Raw genomic sequence first — 22256 nt, forward strand, 5'->3', positions numbered from 1 at the left:
AGCATAACAAAAAGTCACAATTTTTGTGCCAGTGAATGTTTGTCAGGGCATACGTAGACACATACCTTGAGGGCTTGACTACAAAGAAACCATTTGATTAAATAACACACTTCTGTGTAATAGCGCTTATTTGAAACAATACCACTTTTGATATATGAAATACTGTCTCTGAATGAGATTTATGTATTTAAATTAGCTGCAATTTTCTAACATAAAAAAACACATGTGACAACTTGCCCCAACCTGATATTTTAGGGGAAAGCTGAAGTTCAAAGATGATCCTTTTGTAATCTGACTATAAATTAAATGTAAAGGTGTGTCACAAAGGTTGAGTGGTTCTGAGTGGTTGCTATGGTTTTCTGGTTGGTTGCTAGGCCTTTGCTAAGTGGTTGCTTTTAGACCATTTCGCAAGACGTAAAACTTCCCGTTTCAGTTGTTTTACACTACACAAGTGTTAGACAAATACAACCAACTGGACATTTATAACTGAATCAAAATGTTAAACAACACAAGGCGTAATTATACATGTGAAATACAAAAATAAAACAGGTAGGCCACTATGTTACTTTTTCTAGCCAAATTTAGTATCCACAAATGTAAATTTCGAGAAGACAAACCACTATTTCTCATTTTAAAGGCGGAAATCCTACAATACCTAAATTCAATACAATATTTAACAAATAAGAAAGCTGTTAAAAGTATTTCTATTTGCAAACATTTCAATGTGTTTATTTAACTTTTTTTTTCTTTTGATACTGCTTTGATTGTGATATTGTGATATGTATTTGCATAATGTACCCCCTTGACTGTAACATTTATATTTGAATAAAAAAAACAGTAAAGTTATTAAAACAAAAACTTAAAAAGGAAGTGCTTCTAAACCAGTGTTGTCTACGTCTTGCAAAATGGAATTGTCACTAGCAAGCTATTGACCTAAAAGCAAACAAGCATTAAAAGCGCTCCAGATTGTCCAGGGAAGTACAAGGCAAACGTCACACGGCTATATTATTAAATAACTTTATGGGCAAACTGCTGACAGGTTCCTCTGTAAGATCTGACCCCCCCAATTCTTCAAGAGGAAAATGGCACAGAGGCACTTTGAAGAGAAACAACATGCTAAATCTTACCGTTGCTACCGGGTCTCTCCTCCTCAGCAGCTCATAGATGAAGTGTTGAACTTCCTGCGAAAAAGAGTAGGCTATGATATTTCTGTGCGTTTTTGTATAAGTGTTTGGAAAGGGTTCAGTCAGAATGACTCAGCATTCAATGTAAATGCACACTTGAAAACAAGGTTTTGTTTTTAATTTGCTAGTTTTACGTAAATTATTGAAAATAGTGTTAGGGGTGATTCACATTTCGCGTCTAAAACCGCGCGGAAGACGCGAGCCTCCAAAAAGTTGAAATATTTCCATCTCGATGCGCGGCATCGCTCCCTATGTGCGCGCGCATGCCGCGTGTCTACATTGAAAATAACGAACAAAAGACGTGACATGTGTGCCTTTTAGCTGGATTTTGTGATACTGTCGGCCTATGTCACTGTACATTATTGTTGATGTGTAAACAAGTCTATTATTGCTACACACCTTTTGCATACCTGTTTTTCCAACGTTTTTCTGGGTTTATGTTTTGACGATAAACATGTTTTCTAAAAAGTTTTTGACATTAGGCTATACCAGTTTTCATTTACTACATTATCACACAGTATTAAAATCATACGTGTTGCTGTAGTTCACTTAGGTTTGGGTGCAAAGTTCACGTGTTTGAATCCCAGGAAAACACATGTATGAACCAAGTTGCTTAGGATAAAAGAGTCTGTAAAGTGCAAAAAGCGATCTAAATTTCTTTCAACATCTGCTTACCATGTAATTTTATAACATATGTAGACGACCGACACAAACAACCTGTTTTTCTTGTTGTGAACGGATACAGGATCAGCTGGATCTAGCCGTTGATGTGGGATGTGGATCAGGACAGGGTACGGAGCTGTTGGCACCTTATTTTCTCACAGTGGTTGGGATAGATATCAGTCGAGCTCAACTTGAGATTGCTGATGGTGAAGAACATGCTCCAAATGTGTGTTACAGGTATAAAACTCATTACTCTTCCAATAATATTTACTTTACTAAAATATAAATAATACATTGGCATGTGTGATATCATTCAAAACTGTCTTGATTTAAAAGAAAAGTGTGTGAGGCTCACTAACAGTGTAAATCTGTATCTGTTTTTCCATTAGAGAGAGTCCTGCAGAGGATCTTCCCTTTGAGGATGAATCAGCCGACTTGGTTACATCTTTTTCAGCCGCTCACTGGTTTGACCATCCACGTTTTCTCCGAGAGGCAGACAGAATTTTGAGGCCAGGGGGCTGTCTAGCTCTCCTTAGCTACACTATGGATTTTGAGCTGGAATATGGAGACAAAACCCCTAAACTGAATGAAATCTGCCATGAGGTTAAAACACACTAATCTAAATGTTTCAGATGTGATACAAACCACGTCATCTATAATAAACATATTAATAATGACGAGGTTTCAGATCGATTCATCTTCTTATTGAGGTTATTTCAGTTCATTTGTAAATTGTTGTTTATAATTCAGCTCTATACAGCCCTGCACCCTTATCGGAAAGCTTACATTGGATCCAGTTCTTTGCAAGTCTACAAGAATATTTATGACTCTGTTTCATACAGAGATAAAGAGTGGTAAGTGTGCGTTTTATTACACTGAGCTTTAGCAAGGGTTCACGTAGCCTAACATTATAACATTTTCTCATCACGTCAGCGTGTCATAGATGGTGTGTTGTTAAATGCATGGTGCCTATAAAATGCATTTTTATGAAAACTCAAGGAATAATGAAATATGCTATATTCGCTTTTTAACGACTATTTGATTTTTTAACAGGCATGAATGTTTAAGGAGTCCAATACTTATGCCACTGTCCAGGTTCATTGGTTTGGTTGAATCGTTCTCGACCTATCAAGGTTTTCTGGAGAAGGATCCTGAAGCCAAGAGCCTGTCTAAGAACATAACAGAAAGGCCAGTCTTTAAACATTATATTATGTGAATAATACTGTATCCTAAAATGCATTCTGTCTGAAAAAACATCCTGTATATGTACTGTATTTGTATACAGTTTACATGTTATTCTTCTAATTTAATTGTTCTTGTAAATCTGATAATAAGGAAATTGTGTATATTGTGTACTCATTATGTTGCACTATGCACAATAACAGCTACATATAAACCAGTACATGTTTTGTTTTTATTTAGATTGTTGAAAGAAATGGGGGCTTCGTCTACTGACACAGACGTGACGGTTGTGGTGAAATACTTCTATTTATTTGCCTCTAAACCAGAGACATCCTAGAATTGTATTCGAACAGAAAACAGTTTTGCCTTGGACGTTTTGAAAATGTTTCTATGTTAAGGGTTTGGTGTGTGACTTAAATGCAGATTGAAATGTACTTTTTTGATAAATGTCATGTCTTGTTTTTATTTACAGTGTTAAGTAAATAATGTACGAAAACAGCAGTGTAATGTGTTTTGTAAACTTGAATGCAGATTTAGTCACATATACTGTACCATATGTCACTGTACATAGAAAATATTTTTATTATACTGGATGTGTTAAGTCACATAACCACATAAAACAAGTCACATAACCATACACAGGAAATCTAATCTGAATGTACAGTTAGTTGCTTTTGATAAAAGTGTTTACCAAATGCATACATGTTAAATAGTAAAAAAATAAAAATCGATCTGCTTATATGTTATTTTAAACATACGCAATGTTACTGTAGCACAACGACACAAACAAAACCTGAGCTGCAGTTTTGGATATTTTGAAAACCTACATAAACATCTAATCTTTATTTATTTTATGTTTAAAGCATCCATAAAATAATTCGACACGCACAAAAATCATATTTTCGAATAAAAAAGTCACAAATTCTCCTTAGGTTTAGTACTCAAGTGCATGACGAGCGGAACCTTTTACGGTGACCTTTGATTCCGGTCGTGACAATGATTAGATGAACGCGACTACTTCCGGTTTCTAAATCGCTCCAGTAGCGGAAATGATTGAAGTCACAGCAAAGTAATCTGCGCAGCATTCACTCATTTATATTTCTGTTTACAACATTAAACTTTATTATTATAGACGTTGATTGTTGGGAAAAGTGTGAAATTCATTTATGGAGGAGGAACCGACTATCATGTGAGCTGGTCAGTTTATTTACTCTGACAGCGGCGGGTAAGTGCTGTGTCGACCACTGTCTACTTATTTGACATATTTTGAGTTTTATTACGAACGTAAAGATCGTACAACTTCTGTATTTCAATATTAACAAGCCATTCATATGAATCTTGTCATAAATAAAGCGCAGTGTATTATGAGTCAACATAAAGATGCTAAAATTCGTGTTAGCACACTAGCAGCTCAAATCAAACCGGTAACTCAAAACTATTAAAGTTGGGATTGTTTTGTTCTCTAATGTTGCGTAGGCTTTAATATAATCGTAATATACTCTTACAGTAAATTGTACCTGTACCATGGTAATGTGATGGTAACAAATATGTGCATGAAACTTCAAGCTGCCTTCAAGAATATTTCTTGCCTTTGCTTTGGTAACGTTACATGGACATGATGATGTTTTTCATAAAGTCCAAAAACATGGTATTATCATTGTAAAAATGATACTGTCATAGTTGAAGTCTAAGAAATACAGTAATACTAGTTAAATGTACTAAGAACCCATAGTATTCATGCCACCCTATCCCCAAAAACATTGTCATGCTATGGTAAACGTAATGTTATATATTTCGTTCTTAAGGTTAAACAGATTACTGTAAATATAGTCTAACATTACTGTATTTGAATCCCTAAATTACCTTTTTTTTGGTGAATTGATTATGGCAGTTTTTCAAAATATGAGTGATGCGAGGTCTATATAAATGCTTACGTGGTATTTGGAGTAAAAAAAAAGGTTTTTTCATACAATACAAAACAAAGTTTTAAAGGAACCTGTTGGATAAAACTAAAAGAAAAAGTGTTAATATACTCATTTAAAAAGTACCATCTTTATCTAATGTAAACATAATTTGGTCACTTCAAATTTAATAAAATGTGACATTACACAAACTGCTTTACTATTAAAAGTAAAAGAATAGTAGGTTAATTCTATGATTATTTCCTTGATATATATTTAATACATTTCAATCTTTGGCAATATCAGCATTATGGATGTGACATTTTCATTTAAACTTAAAAGTGCAAACTCTCAGAAAATGTATTTATTACCAGGTTATTGAAGCATCTGTCTATATTTTCCTAAATCCCTGTTGATAAAACCAGAAAAATATCAGACTATGCCCCAGATTTCTATTTCATAAAGGGAAATAAAGATCATGGTTGTGACAAAAAGCACAATTTTTGAGAGAAAACGTGCTTTGTAGCAATAATACCCACAAGATACGGGAGGGAGGGCTTAGATATCCTGCCTATTCAAAATCATTGGATTTCTTTGGAAAAAAAGGGAAATTTTTAACCACAAAATATTGCTAGAAAGATTCTGAAACTGAAAGATAAATGATCATATTCATTTATTGTGATTTTAAAATAGTAACAGTAACTCTACTAAATATGAATGTTGCGTTTACACTTTCTACATTTGGCTACTTTTGTAGGCTACATTTATAAAAAAGCTATTTTTTACACTTTTACACTGGTTACTTGTATTGCTGATAAGTGTGTGTGTATGTTCACCGTCTTTGTGTTTTCTCACAGGTGTGTGTGTGTGAGTGTGTATGTTGGTCTGCTGGTATGTTGACGTTAGCCAGTAAGCTGAAGGGGGAGGAGGGGGTCAGGGCCGGCCGGACCCTTGCAGGATCCAACGATGCCTCTCACAGAGTGTCCATCAGGGACAGACTGCTTATCAAAGGTACAAATGCAAGGATGGAAATTCCTTTAATATTGCTGTTATTGTAGCTCACTATATAGAGCATTGCATTAGCTGGAAATTTGGAAATTAGAATGAACAGAAAATAAAAAGCAGATTGAAGTCAAGGTTGAGGTATTTACATACAAACCCTTGGTTATATTGTCATGTTATTCTTAAGAATTATATTGCTTCAATCGCCTGTCATATACGAAGCCTTTTTAATAATAACCCAATAATGGATCAAATCCGGGCCTACTGTGTTGCTTCTTGAATGTCATGTTGCGCAAATAAATCGGGTTGCAGACGCCATTTGATGTTTTGAGGTTGAAATTTGTACCGGTCCAGATAAAGCTATTACGGTTTGCTCTTTCTGGTCAGTTCATTTGTTTGGATATTGTGATTATTTGAACATTCCTGCAAGTCAGTTTTTGTGATCATTAGTAGGGACGTTAAAATGCATCAGTGAGTTCTGTTACACATGTATTGTCAGCATATTTTGTCAAAACAATGAACTCCAAATGCAGCTATTTGTGAGCAAATATGCACACCCTTTTCTTTTTGTGTGTCAGGGCTGAGTATCACCTATAACTGACGACAAAATGAACGTCACAGTTGGTAGGGCATTGCGTAGAGCAGCTCAAAGGTCATGGGTATGAACACGCATACAAATAAAAAAGAATATGCGAAAAGAATATATGAATGTGATGCATCAGCCTTGATAGACTCTGCTGTGTGTCTGTAGTTTTTCTGTGATGATTTGTGCTTGAACAGGTGTGAATCCCGATGAGAGTAGAGTTGTGCGTATGGCAACTGTGCTCCGCTTGCTGTTGTTGTGCCAGTAATGCTGGTGTAGGCATGTGGTGCAGGCCAGATCAGGAGAGCTCTATTTATAACCGAGTGAGAGGAGGAGTCTGCGTGCCATTACCAGCAGTTCCCATCCACAGTCAAAATCTCAGGCTGGTTCCTGTGTCAGTGAGGTTATTGGATCCAGCCCAGCTGAACATTTACAGATGGTATTGTAGGAATGCAGGTGGCCGTATATAGCTGCATCTAGCTGTCACTCATATCTGTGTTTCAAAGATCAAGATTACGTTGGCAACACATTCCAAGTGCAGATTCCCAGTAACAAATAAGTACATCAGAAAAAAGTATGCATTTGTCTTATACGCACTGATAGAGAGCAAAGAACTGTTCATGTGTTGGTTTGTTGGTTTTACTGGTTTTACATTGTTACCTGGTCTCATCTCTCACAACTTGATTTGTGTTTGCAGAGGTCGCTGAACTGGAGTCCAACCTTCCGAGTAAGTAGACCCAGGTCATTTCTTTCGTACATGTTAATAAAGATTTTTAATTGATGTTTCTTTCTTAAATCGTACGTAAAATGATACACAAAGCTGTACTTTTGTGAATACCAGTTCTCATAATCCATTCTCATCCTTTTCGCAGACACCTGTAAAGTGACTTTTCCAGATGAGAATAAGCTCCATCACTTCCACTTGGCCATTTCCCCAGGTGATTCTATCCTCTGGTAAAAAAAGATTCGGTTGTAATAGTGTGCAAACACACGTGACCTAGATGGGCTGTACAATGGTAAAAATTGTGCAGCGATGATGATATTTCAGCTGAAGATTCTGCAATACAATGTATAATGTATACAGTGATCTGCGTTGTAATTTAAAAAATGTTTGAATTTTGATTAATTTTGCTGTTATCTAGCGCTAACTTCAACCTTTATGTCCTGTTCACTAAATAAAGCTATTTAGAAAATTTAAGACAATAACAGTTCACAACTATACAGTAATAATAACGAAACAGAGGAACGCTATCGTTGATATCATTTGCAAAGTTATTATTTTGCAGCTGATGAATGATAAAACATTGACAGCCTATCAAATGAATTCGAATTCACCGGAAATAGAAATGTGAAAATTGCACAAGCCCAGAATAAACATTGCATTATTGTCGGTTGGTGTGAAAGATCATATATTTTTTGGTACAGTTATCTTTATAGCTATTCAAGATCATAACACGCACAATTTCCTAAAATGCACTTTTCTCATAAAAAATGATCCTCTATTCTTTATTTTCTTTTCTTTAGCATATCTCTTATTAATAGTTTTCCACTTTTCATCCTGTACATTATAGTAGTGTTTTGAATTAGACAAAAAAAAACATTCATTTTAGTTTGTGTTCTCATCGTTTTTTATGACTAAGTAGTATACATTTTATTGCCACATGCATAAATGTAAACGCCTTAATAACACATTTATCGATTTTTTACCTAACATGAAAATAATTATTGGTGTTGGCCAGAATTGTAATAGCACTCTTTTTATTACCCATGAGATGCAAAACGTAACCTTTTATTTCTTTAAAACCTCTCAACAGATGAAGGCTATTACCTTGGCGGAAAGTTCCAGTTCGAGATCGAAGTCCCTGAAGCTTATAATATGGTGGTAAGGGCCCGTGACACATCGTGAAGTAATGAGGAAATGCCACACTAACTCACTCGCAGTGCAACGATGATTTTAGTAGTCCATTTGCAAGCGAGGCCGTTAAATAGATGTTTACGGCATTACTCACTCTTTACCGCGTCTGAATTTAATGAAATGGCGAATGCACGCACACACACACGTAATCGGGCCGAGCCGTGACCTCAGAAGACCCACGAGGACCCCAAGGCTGTGCAGAAATTCATACATGGACCTTGACCCCAGCATTCGCGTTTAGAGAAAAACGCACATGTATTACAAACACAGAAGGCATTGCTGCAATCCACAGTGATGATGTACAAACGTATGCAATTCCTCATTGTAAATTCTAAAGACTTTTCTAGAAGACTAGAGCTGAGACGTGATACAGACATGCCATTTACTGTTTTTCACAGCCTCCCAAAGTCAAGTGCTTAACTAGAATATGGCACCCAAACATCGCAGAAACCGGCGAGATCTGTCTAAGGTACGTGCTGCGTCTTTTCCTTCATGCTTTATTCTGACGGGTAGCAGAATTGTACCGTTGTACAAAACCGTTCTGCTGTTTTTTAGATTTAGGTAGGTGTAACGCTTGGCTACAAAATAAACGAGCTGAAATCACACGCATTTCTCTCTCTGCAGTTTATTGCGAGAACATTCAATTGATGGCACTGGATGGGCGCCGACGCGTACATTAAAGGTAATTCCTTTTGTTGCAGCACTTTGTGGAAAAATAATACCAGTGCTTGCAGGGCGAGGATTGTATTGAAATAATTCATCTTTTGTTTTTCTCTGCACAATGCTTTGGTTCAAAATGTTCTGCTGAGAATTTCAGCCTTAAGTGTTGTGATAGACTGATGTATATTGACCAGGCTGAGAAATGTTTCCTGTAATCCGATTAACATTTGCGTTGAAGGTTACGAGAAACAGAAAATGTTACGATTATTACATTGAATTGTTTTTGATGTATCACAACCATGTATTACCAAGACCTTTGGGCAACATTATCATTTTTGTCCACTAGGTGTGCTGTGTACTCATTTATAATTTATTACTAATTTATAACATTTACAAGATTTTTTTAAAGGGACAGTTCCCCCAACAATGAAAATTCTGTCATCATTTACTCATCCTCGAGTTGTTCCAAATCTGTATACATTTCTTCGTTCTGTTCAACAGAGAGGAAGATATTTGGAAGAATGCTTGTAACCAAACAGGTCTTGGCCACCATTGATTGCTACAATGGTAGTCAAAAGTGCCCCAGAATATGAGGAAATTAATATCTCTGGGTTGATTATGTATTCCAAGAAGTTACTGGAAAATCCCATCTTCAATAACAAAAAAGAATCCAGTATTCCATGTAATATTATAGTTTAAATTTGTAGGATGTGTTTGTGTATAAATCGATTGATCTTTATTTGACTCTTTTTGCATTAGGATGTTGTATGGGGATTGAATTCACTCTTCACTGTAAGTACATCCTTGAAAGATGATGGATTTTTATGTAGGGTTTATTTTGAATACTCGTCATCTTTGAATGCTGTGAGACGTCAGTTGTTTCTTTCACAGGATCTTCTTAACTTCGATGATCCACTGAATATAGATGCAGCAGAGCATCATCTGCGGGATAAGGTATATGTTTACAGCAAATTTCTCGGTTGCACTTTATTTTACAGTCCTGTTTCCCATGTACATACTGTGTACTTATTATAGTAAATATTATAACTAGGTGCTAAACCCGCACCTACCCCAAATCTAACCTTATCCCATGTAGTTGCTTTAAATTACACAGTACTTACTTAGGTAAGTACACTATAGGTACACGTACTGTAAAATAAAGTTCTCTCTCTGTTTCACTCTCATTTGTAGATAAATTGTTAGTTCAAACCAAATGGGCTGTTCTTTGCCGTTTTAGGAGGACTTCAGGAACAAAGTTCAGGACTTCATCAAAAACTATGCAAGATGATGTCTCTGTTTGCCATGCAGACCTCTCTCACGTGCATGCGACTCGTGCAGATGCAGATGTGCACAGACCCCGTGCATCCTTACTGCAGAAGAGACTAAATCTCAAACTTTTAATGTAACTTGGGGAAAGAAGAAAACTATTACGTGTACGGAATGACAAATCAGGATTCGGGGGGAGGGAGGGAGGTTGTGGGATACTCCTGCAGGATATTTTCAATCAAGGTTGCTTTTACATCCCCCCACAAAGAGAAAAGAAAGTTGAAAAGACTGATGATGCAAATGAGGATGTTGAACCTCTCTGATGTCGCCTCCGATGCTAGTGCCTCTGTGTTCTTGCCACATAAAACTGGACGTTTGATTTAAGCCAATTTCTGCCGTCTGCTTCGTTCAACTTGACAAACACTGAAATGTATTTGTTCGCAAGTGATGTCATAGAGATCCCAAAGTTCATTGGCTCATTCACGCCGGGGGAGGAGCTCATAGCACTGATGTCTGGCAGAATTCGCTCCTCGCCGGTTGATTTACGTGCGGATTGTGTAAAGCCATTTCTCGTAACTCAGCACCCGCCCTCGTGTAAAATCACAGCAGTTATCAGACTACTCGGTATCACACGCGCGCACGAACAAAAATCGGATTATCTGTGGGTGCCTGTGAATGACTAATGCATCTGTTTTAGTTCGGGTCTGTGAGTCGTTTGTGGGTGAATCGCATGAAAATGTGTTCAGGGCATTTGTTTTAAACTGAATCAAAAAAGAATAATTTTGTATAAAGAAAATGAAACTAGTGTGTTTTTTGCATTGGTGGTATTTTAATGACAGTTAAGCGCTCTTTGGCAACTCGGATGGTCTTTACCGTTGCTTTATTAGAGTAAAAAAAATATTTTTTTTACCATCTGTATACTTTAAAAGCAGAACTTTTTCCTTATGTCACAGTGATATAAAACATTTTCCCCATTATGGTAACAGACGGTGTAAATGTAGCTTAATTGTCGTGGAAATAACACCATAATGCAAAAGACATTCTTTATGCAAAATACAATTTCTGTCCTTTTGATTTTAGAGTTCACCTGGACGTGTTCTCGACCGGTTTCGTGAGATTCACCTTTGCTCTTGTATGCAGTTTCATCGGTGTATAAACATTTAGCTTTATCCATGTGTGCATGTATACATGTCGCCGTGTGCTTGTGTTGTGTTTGTGTGGCAGGGAGAGTGTGTGTGGTATGAATATGTGTCTGATTTGGTAGCATGCAGTGGGCCGCTCAACCGCTCAGCCACAAGCAGGATTTACTTTATTTTATTTTTTCTCTTTAGAGCTGTATATCCATTTGTAAAGTATATTAAAGACAAATTCTACCAATATGGAGGTTTTGGACTAATTGTATTTGGAAGCGTTAGCTGTCTTAAAACCTGGTGAGCTGCCTACCTAGACAATAATTGTAATAGTCGGACAGTGCTGAAAAATGTATTTTAGGATGCGTATTACATGGAATGTGCAAAGAGTTGACATTTTTGTATAGTAACCAGAGGGGGATTTATCAGATTCATTGAAACGTAGGCACTAGTATGTTGATAGTAAATCCAAAGATGGCTAAGAAAAGTGTTTTGAAAAGTTGTTTTTTTCTCCTGCTGAGAAAACTCCTGCTTTGATATTTTGTTTTATACTGCAATTGTTTCATTCCACTAATATGATTGGACAAAAGGCATCCTGTAATGGCCAAAATGCTGTCCAAGTTGTAAGACTTGCCTTCATCTTCACACTAGATGGTGCTATTGTTTAAGAAATGGTTCTGCATTTTAGTCTCTTGCATGTTAATAGTGCACTTTATTGTATAGATTAATTATTTTTTATTTTATTACAAGACATCAAATGGAATTGTTGGGATTGTCACAATACATATTGCTGCAAAGCAGTTTTATCAGGAGTTATGCATTACAACAATGGAAAGGACGCATCCAAAGATGGAGTTTAGGGGACTGTGTATTAATAGTAGATGTATCGTGACAATATCATGATATAGTGATGGTATCAGCTGCCAATATTATGGTACTGCATGACATTCTACTTTAAAGCATTTAAATAAATACCACTTTAATTATATATGTATATATATTAGTATGTCCAACAAAATTATGTTTTACCATGCTGCCAGGTCCAAAAGGCGTGGGTAAGTACCATTTTGTTAGAAAAACGATATATTTGTAATTATAGTAAATTTAAAGTTGTTCAAATGATTTGATGTAATTAAATTTGACTTATAAAAGTATATTAGAAACATAGACGCACGAAATTCCTCAAAAGAATATATAAAACAACATCTTATCTGTGTTTGGGGGCGCGGTTTCCCTTTATTAATTCACTTTTCTGCCCAATCACCACGAAAGTAGGAGGTGTTCAACCGATCAAGGCGCGTGCCCGAGCACGGAGACCGTAACTCGGTCTTGAATTCAGCGTAGAGTAATGACTGTCCCAACACAGTCACATTTAGACCAGGAATAACTCTTCTTTACCTTTGTCATTTTATCAACAGAACCAATTTTGTTTGTAGAAATAAACCGAGGTTCAACTTCAGACCATGCGCCCAACGTGAACAGTTGCGCAAAGGCGGACGTTTGACATCTCGCCAAGGGGACAATCGCTTGGACATGTGAAGAAATGGATATTCAGCCTCTTCATCTGACCAAGATGCGATCTCTCGTACTCATCTTCCTTATCCTCACCGCTGTCCTTATTCCCCAGTGCGCTTCGCAGTCAGGTGAGCGTGCAACTCCCGTGCGTAAAAGTGCTTATCCATCCTTTATATCGCATTAACTGGATCAATATGTTTTCTGGCAATGCTTGTAATTGAATAAATGACTGTATCTCAATGCGTTCAACATTACCCAGTCTGTAAAGTCACAGGTAACGTCAGGTCACACCTGCAGGTAAAGCAAGTTCTAACTATAACCAACTCTAGTGTCCAAATGGCATCCATTCTTTCCTGTAGCTGGGACCTGCGCTATTTGTGGTGTTGCTGTATTTTTTATGATGTATGACTATGGGTCCTCATTCGTCTACAGCTGTCAGTGTCATAACGTGTGAATCAAGCAAGATTGACATTAGAAAACCACGAGTGGTTCGGAATAAGTGTTTGCAACAGCATTGCGCATTTACGCACGCCAATATCTACAAACGCAGATATTTAAGTCTTTTCTCGTTTGAAATGAGCTTGTTTCTTGACTGACTTGTTGTTTGAAGTGCGAGCACGCAGAGTAAGTTGCATCTCGCCCTCTCCACACGATGGTGGCAGTCAACCGAAAAACGGCGTACCAGCTGAAGCGCGGAGCCGTGCGTTTTTACGCATCCTTCTTTATCATGCATAATGACTGCGGAAGCGCTCTGAACCATAATGAATCAAAGCATTATTTATTCATCTAATTATTTTTCATTCTGTGAGAGATGCTGGCTGGGTTATTCAAAGTAATTATTCCTAAAAAAAACATACCAACACCCTTTAAAATATATTGTTTAAAAATAGTACTTTTTAATGTTACTTTCTAAAATACAAATTTGATCATCGTTGAAGGTTTTTATATTATACTGTATATAAAATGATCCAAATGTGTTTAACACACTTAGACATCATTTAAAAAATAATTTATAATTAATTCTTAAAAGTGCCTTGTGGGGAGTTCACTAGTGGGGAAAGGATGTACAGTATCTTGGAACTTTTCTGGCATGGATGCACATAGACCCAAGGGCATTTTCACACTCTTGAAAAAGATCTATTTAACACAACTAATGATGCTGGATGGTCCATTGGCAGTTTCTCCTCAAGGTTACTGCGCCTGCAAAATTCCACACATGGACTGTTTATATGCTTGTTCAAAACGATCTGAGCTATACAGATTGTAGTGGCAAATTTGCTTTTTTATTATTCGGTTTATTTTAAATTTGGATGCCGTATTGTTTTTAAGTTATTTTTACCTCGTTTTGTGTCCTGTGTCATAGGGAATTGGATTTCATAACTTGTCCTTTAAATGGCTTCTCATTTATGCATAGGCTCATACCTCTGTTGAGAACCATATGGCAGCGCTTTCGACCCGAGCTTCTATCTGACCTTTAAGTTTGATAGAAAATTACTGCGGTCGACCTGAGAATATGATCAAATTATGAATCATCTTCAACCCAAATTAAGTCTGGTGGAAGAGTTCTGGTGAGCTGAGGGACTGAGAGTTCATGTTAATTAATCTCATCACTGCTCTTACAGTATATGTCTGGATGTGATCTTTTTTATATGCGTAAAACTTTAGGGTATGAGACAATAATTGTATTCACAATATCCACTAATGAAGCCCTTATTGAATTACTTTTATTCATTTCGATTTAAAACAGTAATTTGCGTTAAATGTCTTAACACAGCGTTTCTATGTCTATGAAGTCACAAGTGTTTTATGAGTTGAGAAATAACACTTTTTGTAGATTTCAAATGCAGTGGGGTCTCAAAACCAAATGCAATTTTGACCAAGTGTAACAACAAAGTAAGGTTCGGATGCAAAATGCTGAGAGGATATTTAAAATTCTGCCCTATTTCTAGGTCACTAAACAAACAAGCAAATTAGTGACATGCACCTTCATAAAAAATGCGTAATTTTTACTTCCATTAAAGCGCATGCACAAGATCTTCTTCAATATATTCTGGAGCATTCAGAATCATTCAGGAAAAACATGGATCATCAGGTTTTACACAAACTTGCACACTCGTTAAAGCAAAAAAGAAGGACACACTAAATACTGGAATTCATAAAAAGATGTTCTCTTTCGGTTCTTTATTGTCTCTCAAAAATGCCATACACAGACATTTATAATGGAGAGATGTCACAGTAGACTCTCGCGTTGACAGTCTAAGTACTGTACATTTATGCATTTAGTAGACGCTTTTATCCTAAACAACTTACAGCCAGTGCTCGAATTGAAGGGGGACTGGGGGAATCCGGGACCCCCCATAAGGCATTAGGGACCCCTAATAATAAACCTCCACTCGCAGTCGGGAAGACGAAGCTTTTTTTTGAGGGGTAATTTTCTCTCTCTATATATCTATCCACTATATTTATCAACTCCATGTCGGGGCTTTTGTATTCCTTGCGTAAATTATTATTAGGCCTGGTTCTGGGGTGCTAGAGATCTCGATTAAGATGAGTGACAGCTTTTAAGTCATTATAAAGGGAGTGCTCGTTGTGCGGTTTCTGTGCTATATACAAGTTAATCCATTCAGAATTGTATAAAACTTGTTTTTCATGCTGCTAAGACCAACGGCCACATACATGCTGCAAAGTTTTGGGAATTATATTGGCTTATAAATGCGGGATTCACTCTTGAAATAGCTATGATTGACATAGCCATAGTTATATCCTGAATAAAGCACTCACTCATAACAGTCCCTTGCCGCCACCTACTGGACGTAACTGTAAACTGCACTGAAATCCTTGAAAAATCCCCACAACACTAACACAGGTTAACAGCCGGTCTTGTCCTCACAATTTATATATTTAATATCTAATAAACTAGTTTCTTGCATTTAAACAAGTCTTTTGGAACAAACATTATTATTACAAAGTGTCGATCGTCAGGTTGTTTTTAGGGAAAATAGTAAATACTACATTGGTAAATAATGCTAGAATTATTCTGTTGGACATACACTACTGTTCAAAAGTCCTTTCTGTTCACCAAGCCTGCATTGATTTGATCCAAAATACAGTAAAAGAAGCCTGTTCTTTTATGTAAGCTTGTTGTTTTAAATAAATAGCAGGGCTCGACATGAAGGACTGCACGATGGGATATCCCGATCGGGCCAGTGCTGTATCGTCATGGAAATTTATAATTTGTACGTTTTTAGACTTGCCTATTTAAATATCCCCAAGAAGATGCAAAAGAGGACTGGATTCGGTTCTCACGTGCTGTTTAATGTACGTGCGCAGGCGGAATGCCGCATCAGACAACACGCAAAATACTGAATTGAGTTCTCTTTCACGTCTTCTTACTCTTAATCTGACATAAAGACAAAAAATTATGCCGATATTACTAAGTATACTTGTAAAAAGTAATCAATTATGTCTAACGGGAACAAAACGCATGTGGGAACAAAACGCGTGTGTTACATTATTAGATCCGTGCTTCTCTTAAAGGGGCCGCAGCATAATAAACGTCTCAGTTTTGACCATCAAACAACAAAGAACGAAGACATAAAACACTTTCAATTAAATTATAACTTTAGTAAGGTTAAATCAATATTATATTAATACAGTGAAGACTATAAAGTATTTACATTATTTAATTTCTGTACCTGATAAATACTATTATTAGACCAATCTAAAACACCTGAAATGCACTGATTATTTGTATCTACAATAGTTATTATTTTGTACAATAGTTGAAATTTTTGAGTTATAGGCTAATAGTTTTTATGGTATCATACGCTTATTTATTAAGATTACAAAAACCAACAAACAAATAACTAGATATTATTTAACCATTTTTTTGTGGTGGGGCCAGTGAAAATTTTGGCAGGGCCAGTAAAAATCGGAATCACTTACCCGACTGGGCCAGTAGAAAAAATCCTTAGCGTTGAGCCCTGAATGGTATGTAGTTATGCATATTATGATCAAACATATTGTGTTTTTTGTATAAATTGTATATTGCGAGACTAACCCCCACCAAAAAAAAGTCTTATGGGGGACCATAATTCAATTCAATTCGAGCACTGCTTACAGCGCATTCAAGTATGTGTGTTCCTTGGGAATCGAACCCATGACCTTCCAGAAATATATGAAAAGTACTGGAAGTGTTTGCTGTGTGCAGCATTATAGATAACATCACGTCTCTTTCATCAGTTATCGACCGGGGTGCCACGTTGGCTCCTGGCCCGTTTGTGCAAAACAGCGAGAAAAGTTTCAATAGGGCTCCCGTTGAGCTCCGACACTCAGTCAAAGCAATTGGTTGACTTCTATTTGAACATCCTATTTTTCCTCCCTGGCGCTTGAGAACAACGTCTTCAACTTCCCAATTCTCAGGCAAGAGGTAAACCAATAAATCTTCTCGTAATCCACCGATTCACCCTTTTCTTAAAAGCAGCAAAAAGGCAACGGAAAGCTGAGAGGATTTTCTTTTCAGGGGCTGTAGGGTTTGTTTCTCTTCCACTTGTAATTCCTCTCAGAAAACAAATGCCCTTCGGTGCTTTCTGTAGGACGGGGTTGCCAAATACCCACCCCCCTCAAATCTTTTAGGCTCCTTTTCACCCGCCTTCACGGTTTCTCTGCTGCCTGGCTCTGTTCCCTCACGGTCAGCTGTAATTCTAGTTTGCTACTCATCCTGTGTGAGGGTATCCTTGCATTTCTCATTGCGGTTTAAGCTAAAATTGCATGATTGTTGGTTTGTACAGGTGTTAACATTTATTGTCTTAACAGGCGTCAAACATCAGATGAACCAGTTAAAACACCTAACCAGATTTAAAGTTTGACCCATCACCTGTCACCATGTCAAAACTCACTACAGTGAAGCTAGGATGCTGCGGATGGTTGCCAGGGCATTCCTAAAGTATGCTGTTTGCTAATACTGTATATGTGGAATGGTTGTTAAGGTGTTGCTAGGCAGTTTTTTCCCTAAGTTTTGGGTGACAGCATATTATTTTATGTTAGAATATTATGAGAGGTCTGTGCATTACTAGGCTGTTGCTGTGGTGTTCTGAATGGTTGCTAAGGTGTTGCTAGGCAGTTTGTATTGCCATCAGGCAAAAGACCATATAGAATGTTTTGTAATAGGGTGTTGTAAGTGGTTGCCTAGGGGTTGCTAGGGTGTCGCTATGGTGCTCTGAATGTTTGCTAAAGTATTGCTAGGCAGTTTTTACTGCCGTCAGGCAAAAGAACAATGAGCTTTGTGTGACTATATAGAATTTTATGTTAAAAAGTGTTGTAAGTGGTTGTCTAAAGGTTGCTAGGGGGTTGCTAAGGTGTGCTTAATGGTTGTTACAGTGTTCTTCCCATATATCATTTTATGTTAGGGTGTTGTAAGTGGTTGCCTAGAGATTGCTAGGCTGCTAAGATGTTGTGGATGGTTGTTGGGGTGTTCTAAATGGTTGCTACGGTGTTGCTAGGCAGTACCCTCAGTTAAAAGAACTATTATGTGTGACCATATATCATTTTATTTCAATATATGTTGGGGGTTTGTTCCCTCATTCGTGGGGTTTTCTTAGAAAAATATGTTGAAATCACGACACCTATAGTAAGTTTGGAGAAAAAGACTAAAAGGTAAAAAAGGAAAGCCTAAATACTGCTAAACCAGCAGCCCGTGTTAGTTTGGCCTTGGTCTGCCGTGTGGGTGAGGTGCGTTCACCCTGCAACCCAGAAAAACATCTCTAACTTTACTCTGACCTCGGCTAGCTGTTTCTTAAGAATGAGAGCCCCTCACAACCAACCTTCATGTTTTTAGCTGAGAGCTGACGCACACCTCCATCACGGTTTCAATACAATCGGTAAATATCTCTAATTCCAGATAAGCGTGACCGTAATTTAAAGTGACAGCCTCTTAGCCGAGAACAATATAGGAAGGCAAATGCAGATGTGGGTAATTTGAATTTGATAAACAGGCGATCGTGATGAGAGATTACTGGTTCTGCTTGCGTTGTGAAGACAATTAATAGGCTCAAGAAGTCAATTTAAAGTTTGTCTGACTTCGTTTGTACAGTTGTTAAAACGTTATGTGGCCCTAACTTTACTTCCGGTAGACCTCCACAAAGAATCAATAACTATTGAGAAGTTTTAATTTAATTTAATTGAATTGAATACAATTAATATACAATAAAATATTAATATAAATTAAATATAAAATCAATTGTTACTTGGAGAGCTGTAATCTTAACTTTAGGTCACTAACGCATTGTTTCACATGTTTAGGTACAGATGTGCGACGCATTATGTATGTTAGCTCGTAAATCCCAGTGTGCCGAGCAAACATCAATCGCACAAAATAATAGAATTCATACAGCGCTCATTAAAAATATATGACCATATTGTCCTTCTAGCTACTCTTCCAATTATTCTGCATCCTTCAAACACAAGACCGCATCTGAGGGTAACCGAGGTGTTTTATGAAATTCTTTCAGGTTAAACAAGGTTAAAAACAGCCACGAGAGAGGTTTCGGTTCTGCATTGGAAAAACGTCGCTAACGTGACATTTCCATTGCAAGGCAGGACTGGAAAATATTCCAAACATGGAATCAAAATTTTGTCGTAGATGCTTTCCTTCGGATCCTAAATAAAGACCTCTTGCTGGTCGTCTCAAGACTGGCAAAGAAAAGCTTTTTATTATAGCGTGTGTCCATAGGTGCATTAAGACTGTCGGCTGAAACCCATCATCACGTCACAGTTGGGTGACAGCCGTTCCAACATCTCACCTAGAGACAGAGAATTGTTCCTTCGCTTCTATCTAAAGCTATTTTCAGGGTACGAGACACGTTCAGTTCTTTTTCTCTACTGGAAATGTCAGGAACTCTATTAGGAACTGAATCAGTCTTGCATTTAGCAAAAGCTTCTATAACAAATGGGACGTCTTTTAATGGGGAAGAAATCATTTTACAAACCAATATAATGCAGGTGAGACATCAGTATATGAACATTTTTTGGGAACGGTTATACATTTGCACATTAAAATCTTTAATACATAAAATAAACGAGCTAGATTGTTTTTTGGAGTATTTTAGTTCCCAAATTATGGATTTAGAGAACTCCAAGTTCTCCAAATCCATCCATCAATCCATCCATCTATCGCCATAGACCCTTACCTAACATCTCACAACACCCTTGGTAACTTGCTTAGACTAGCACCACATGTTCAACCTACAAAATGTAGTTATGAGGTATACTGATGAACAGATTTGGTGTCTCTCTCTCCCTCACACACACACACACACACACACACACACAAACGGACCATGTCCTCTGAGGCAAGGTGATTAATTGGTCCGACTAGGGTTTGTGAAAGTTGCAATGGTGCCACTGGACTCCAGGGGAAAGTGACCAGTACACTGTCAACTCGACCACACAGACACCATAGTCCCCGTCTCCTCAACTTGACAGCTAAAATTAGTCTTTTTCGCTTTCTCTTCTTCGGTTTCTCCTCTACCGATCCGCCATTGTTTCACCTCGCCCTGAAGGATCGTTTTTCATCCCTGCATGAGTTATTAAAGTTAGAACAGGGGGATTGAATTTAACGTGTGCCGATATGAGACGGTGTGTTTGACTGTTTGTTTTGAGAATTGTAAAGAGCGATCAAACAAACTCTTGCAGTTCATGCGAGTAGTATTTTTGCATTTAAATGTAAATCAGTTATTGAGCAAGTGCATAGAAAATCAGTGTCGAAAACTGCCTCCTTACCTTAACCCTATTCATGGCTTTCAGGTATGATTTAATGGAAAACGAAAATGTTTGACTTAATTTGACTTCAATACATAAAGATGAGTGCATAAAGTAACCTGCGATTTTATGTTTCTAACAGGGGTGGCGATAGAGAGGAAAAAGTTACTGATTGCAGCTTTAACAATGTTTAAAGGTCTTGAGCTTTATCAAACTTTCCAAGTAATATTTACAATGGTGGTTGTGGTTTGTACTAGTTTGGCTTAGGGCTGCATAATGATTAATCGCGACTAATCGTTTGCAGAATAAACGTTTTTGTTTACATAATATATGTCGGTGTACTGCGTGTGATAATTATGTATATATAAATACACGTACATGCATGTACTGTATATAATTAAGAAATATGTAACTTTTGATATGTTTTATATTTATATATATAATTTATATTATATATAAATATTAAACATATTTTTTCTTAAAATCATGCATCAATGTGTGTGTATTTATAAATACATAATTATCACATGCAGTACACCAACATATATTATGTAAACAAAAACTTTTATTCTGCAAACGATTAGTCGCGATTAATCGTTATGCAGCCCTAGCTTAAGGAGCAAGATTTAACATTGGACTATAAACGAATATTCTTTGACCAGAACACGAAAATATGGTGATTTTCCTTCTCTTTTAAATGTTGATAAAACTTTTCATTTAGTTATACTTACTATGCACAATTACTTGTTTAGTTGCATTGATTATTTTTTTGGAATCATAACAGACCAATTTTTGGGTTACAACCTACAGTTTGACAACCACAGGTTGACATTTTCCTACAGTAATATTTCGAAGTCTAAAGTTGAGGAATAGTCTACCTGGTCTTTTGTCTTTTCCTTAAATTTACATGAGCGTACAGTATTTACGTGTGCGTGCAGCGCATAACAGAATGCCGATTGCTTGAGGCGCGAAACAAAAGCGCAGGGAAAACACACAATAACAAGCAGCTTCGGAGGAATTTGCCTAATGAGTCAGGTGAATTAGCCGCAGAACAAAACCGTACAATAAGGCGAGAGAGTCTTATGTGGTGTGACAGTTCCCGCTCGTGGCGAAGCGCTGGCTCATTATTGGTGGTATTAACAATATGCTGCTTATCTGGCGGATTGCTCATTTTCACCGGCTGGATTTTTGCTGTTTTATGAAAGTGGCAGAGCCCAGTGCAGTGCACCTTATCTCTCTATCGCAGATGTATGAAAACTGCACTGATAAGTAATCACAAATAGGTGCAGGCACATCAACTCTATTGTTGACTTTAAAATACACAAACACACATAGGAGGCTGCTGAATTATAGCTTAATTAAGGATGTAATTAAATTCTCTGTTGGATTGAAGACGCCGCTGTGACGAAGATGATTTGCTTGGTTTCCCTAACACACACACACACACACACACACACACACACACACACACACACACACACACACACACACACACAC

At 37.1% G+C, this 22256-nt stretch overlaps 3 protein-coding genes across 6 annotated transcripts in view; all 3 read left to right on the forward strand.

Annotated features, from left to right (window-relative positions):
* Positions 1–1082: 1082 nt before the first annotated feature.
* Positions 1083–3515, forward strand: si:ch211-93g23.2 (uncharacterized protein LOC100005086 homolog). Its single transcript, XM_057332429.1, has 6 exons — positions 1083–1193; positions 1930–2084; positions 2237–2450; positions 2598–2701; positions 2901–3035; positions 3270–3515. Exons 1-6 carry the CDS (start codon positions 1083–1085, stop codon positions 3364–3366), a joined length of 816 nt encoding a protein of 271 aa, XP_057188412.1. The 3' UTR covers positions 3367–3515.
* Positions 3516–4039: 524 nt separating this feature from the next.
* On the forward strand, positions 4040–12483 carry ube2f (ubiquitin-conjugating enzyme E2F (putative)). The gene is made up of 10 exons (XM_057332319.1): positions 4040–4254; positions 5788–5941; positions 7213–7242; positions 7388–7453; positions 8330–8397; positions 8829–8899; positions 9055–9112; positions 9850–9882; positions 9982–10044; positions 10328–12483. The coding sequence occupies exons 2-10, from the start codon at positions 5824–5826 to the stop codon at positions 10376–10378; spliced, it is 558 nt and encodes a 185-aa protein (XP_057188302.1). The 5' UTR covers positions 4040–4254; positions 5788–5823; the 3' UTR covers positions 10379–12483.
* A 312-nt stretch (positions 12484–12795) lies between these two features.
* Positions 12796–22256, forward strand: part of erbb4a (erb-b2 receptor tyrosine kinase 4a) — a 132612-nt gene continuing 123151 nt past the window's right edge. For all 4 annotated transcript variants that reach the window (XM_057332312.1, XM_057332314.1, XM_057332313.1 and 1 more), the window contains exon 1: positions 12796–13129. In XM_057332312.1, the coding sequence (XP_057188295.1) occupies positions 13030–13129 (100 nt within the window). In that variant the 5' untranslated portion in view covers positions 12796–13029. The remainder of the gene's footprint in view (positions 13130–22256) is intronic.

Source organism: Triplophysa rosa, linkage group LG4 (assembly GCF_024868665.1).
Source record: "Triplophysa rosa linkage group LG4, Trosa_1v2, whole genome shotgun sequence".
Classification (NCBI taxonomy): domain Eukaryota; kingdom Metazoa; phylum Chordata; class Actinopteri; order Cypriniformes; family Nemacheilidae; genus Triplophysa; species Triplophysa rosa.

Bases quoted from the DNA above. Each gene is read 5' to 3' on its own strand.
- si:ch211-93g23.2 (XM_057332429.1), top strand. From the start codon at position 1,083: ATGGCACAGAGGCACTTTGAAGAGAAACAACATGCTAAATCTTACCGT. The intron at 2,702-2,900 runs GTAAGTGTGCGT...ATTTTTTAACAG, and splicing joins TCATACAGAGATAAAGAGTG to GCATGAATGTTTAAGGAGTC. The intron at 3,036-3,269 runs GCCAGTCTTTAA...GTTTTTATTTAG, and splicing joins TCTAAGAACATAACAGAAAG to ATTGTTGAAAGAAATGGGGG.
- ube2f (XM_057332319.1), top strand. From the start codon at position 5,824: ATGTTGACGTTAGCCAGTAAGCTGAAGGGGGAGGAGGGGGTCAGGGCC. The intron at 8,398-8,828 runs GTAAGGGCCCGT...TGTTTTTCACAG, and splicing joins CTGAAGCTTATAATATGGTG to CCTCCCAAAGTCAAGTGCTT. The intron at 9,883-9,981 runs GTAAGTACATCC...TTTCTTTCACAG, and splicing joins GATTGAATTCACTCTTCACT to GATCTTCTTAACTTCGATGA.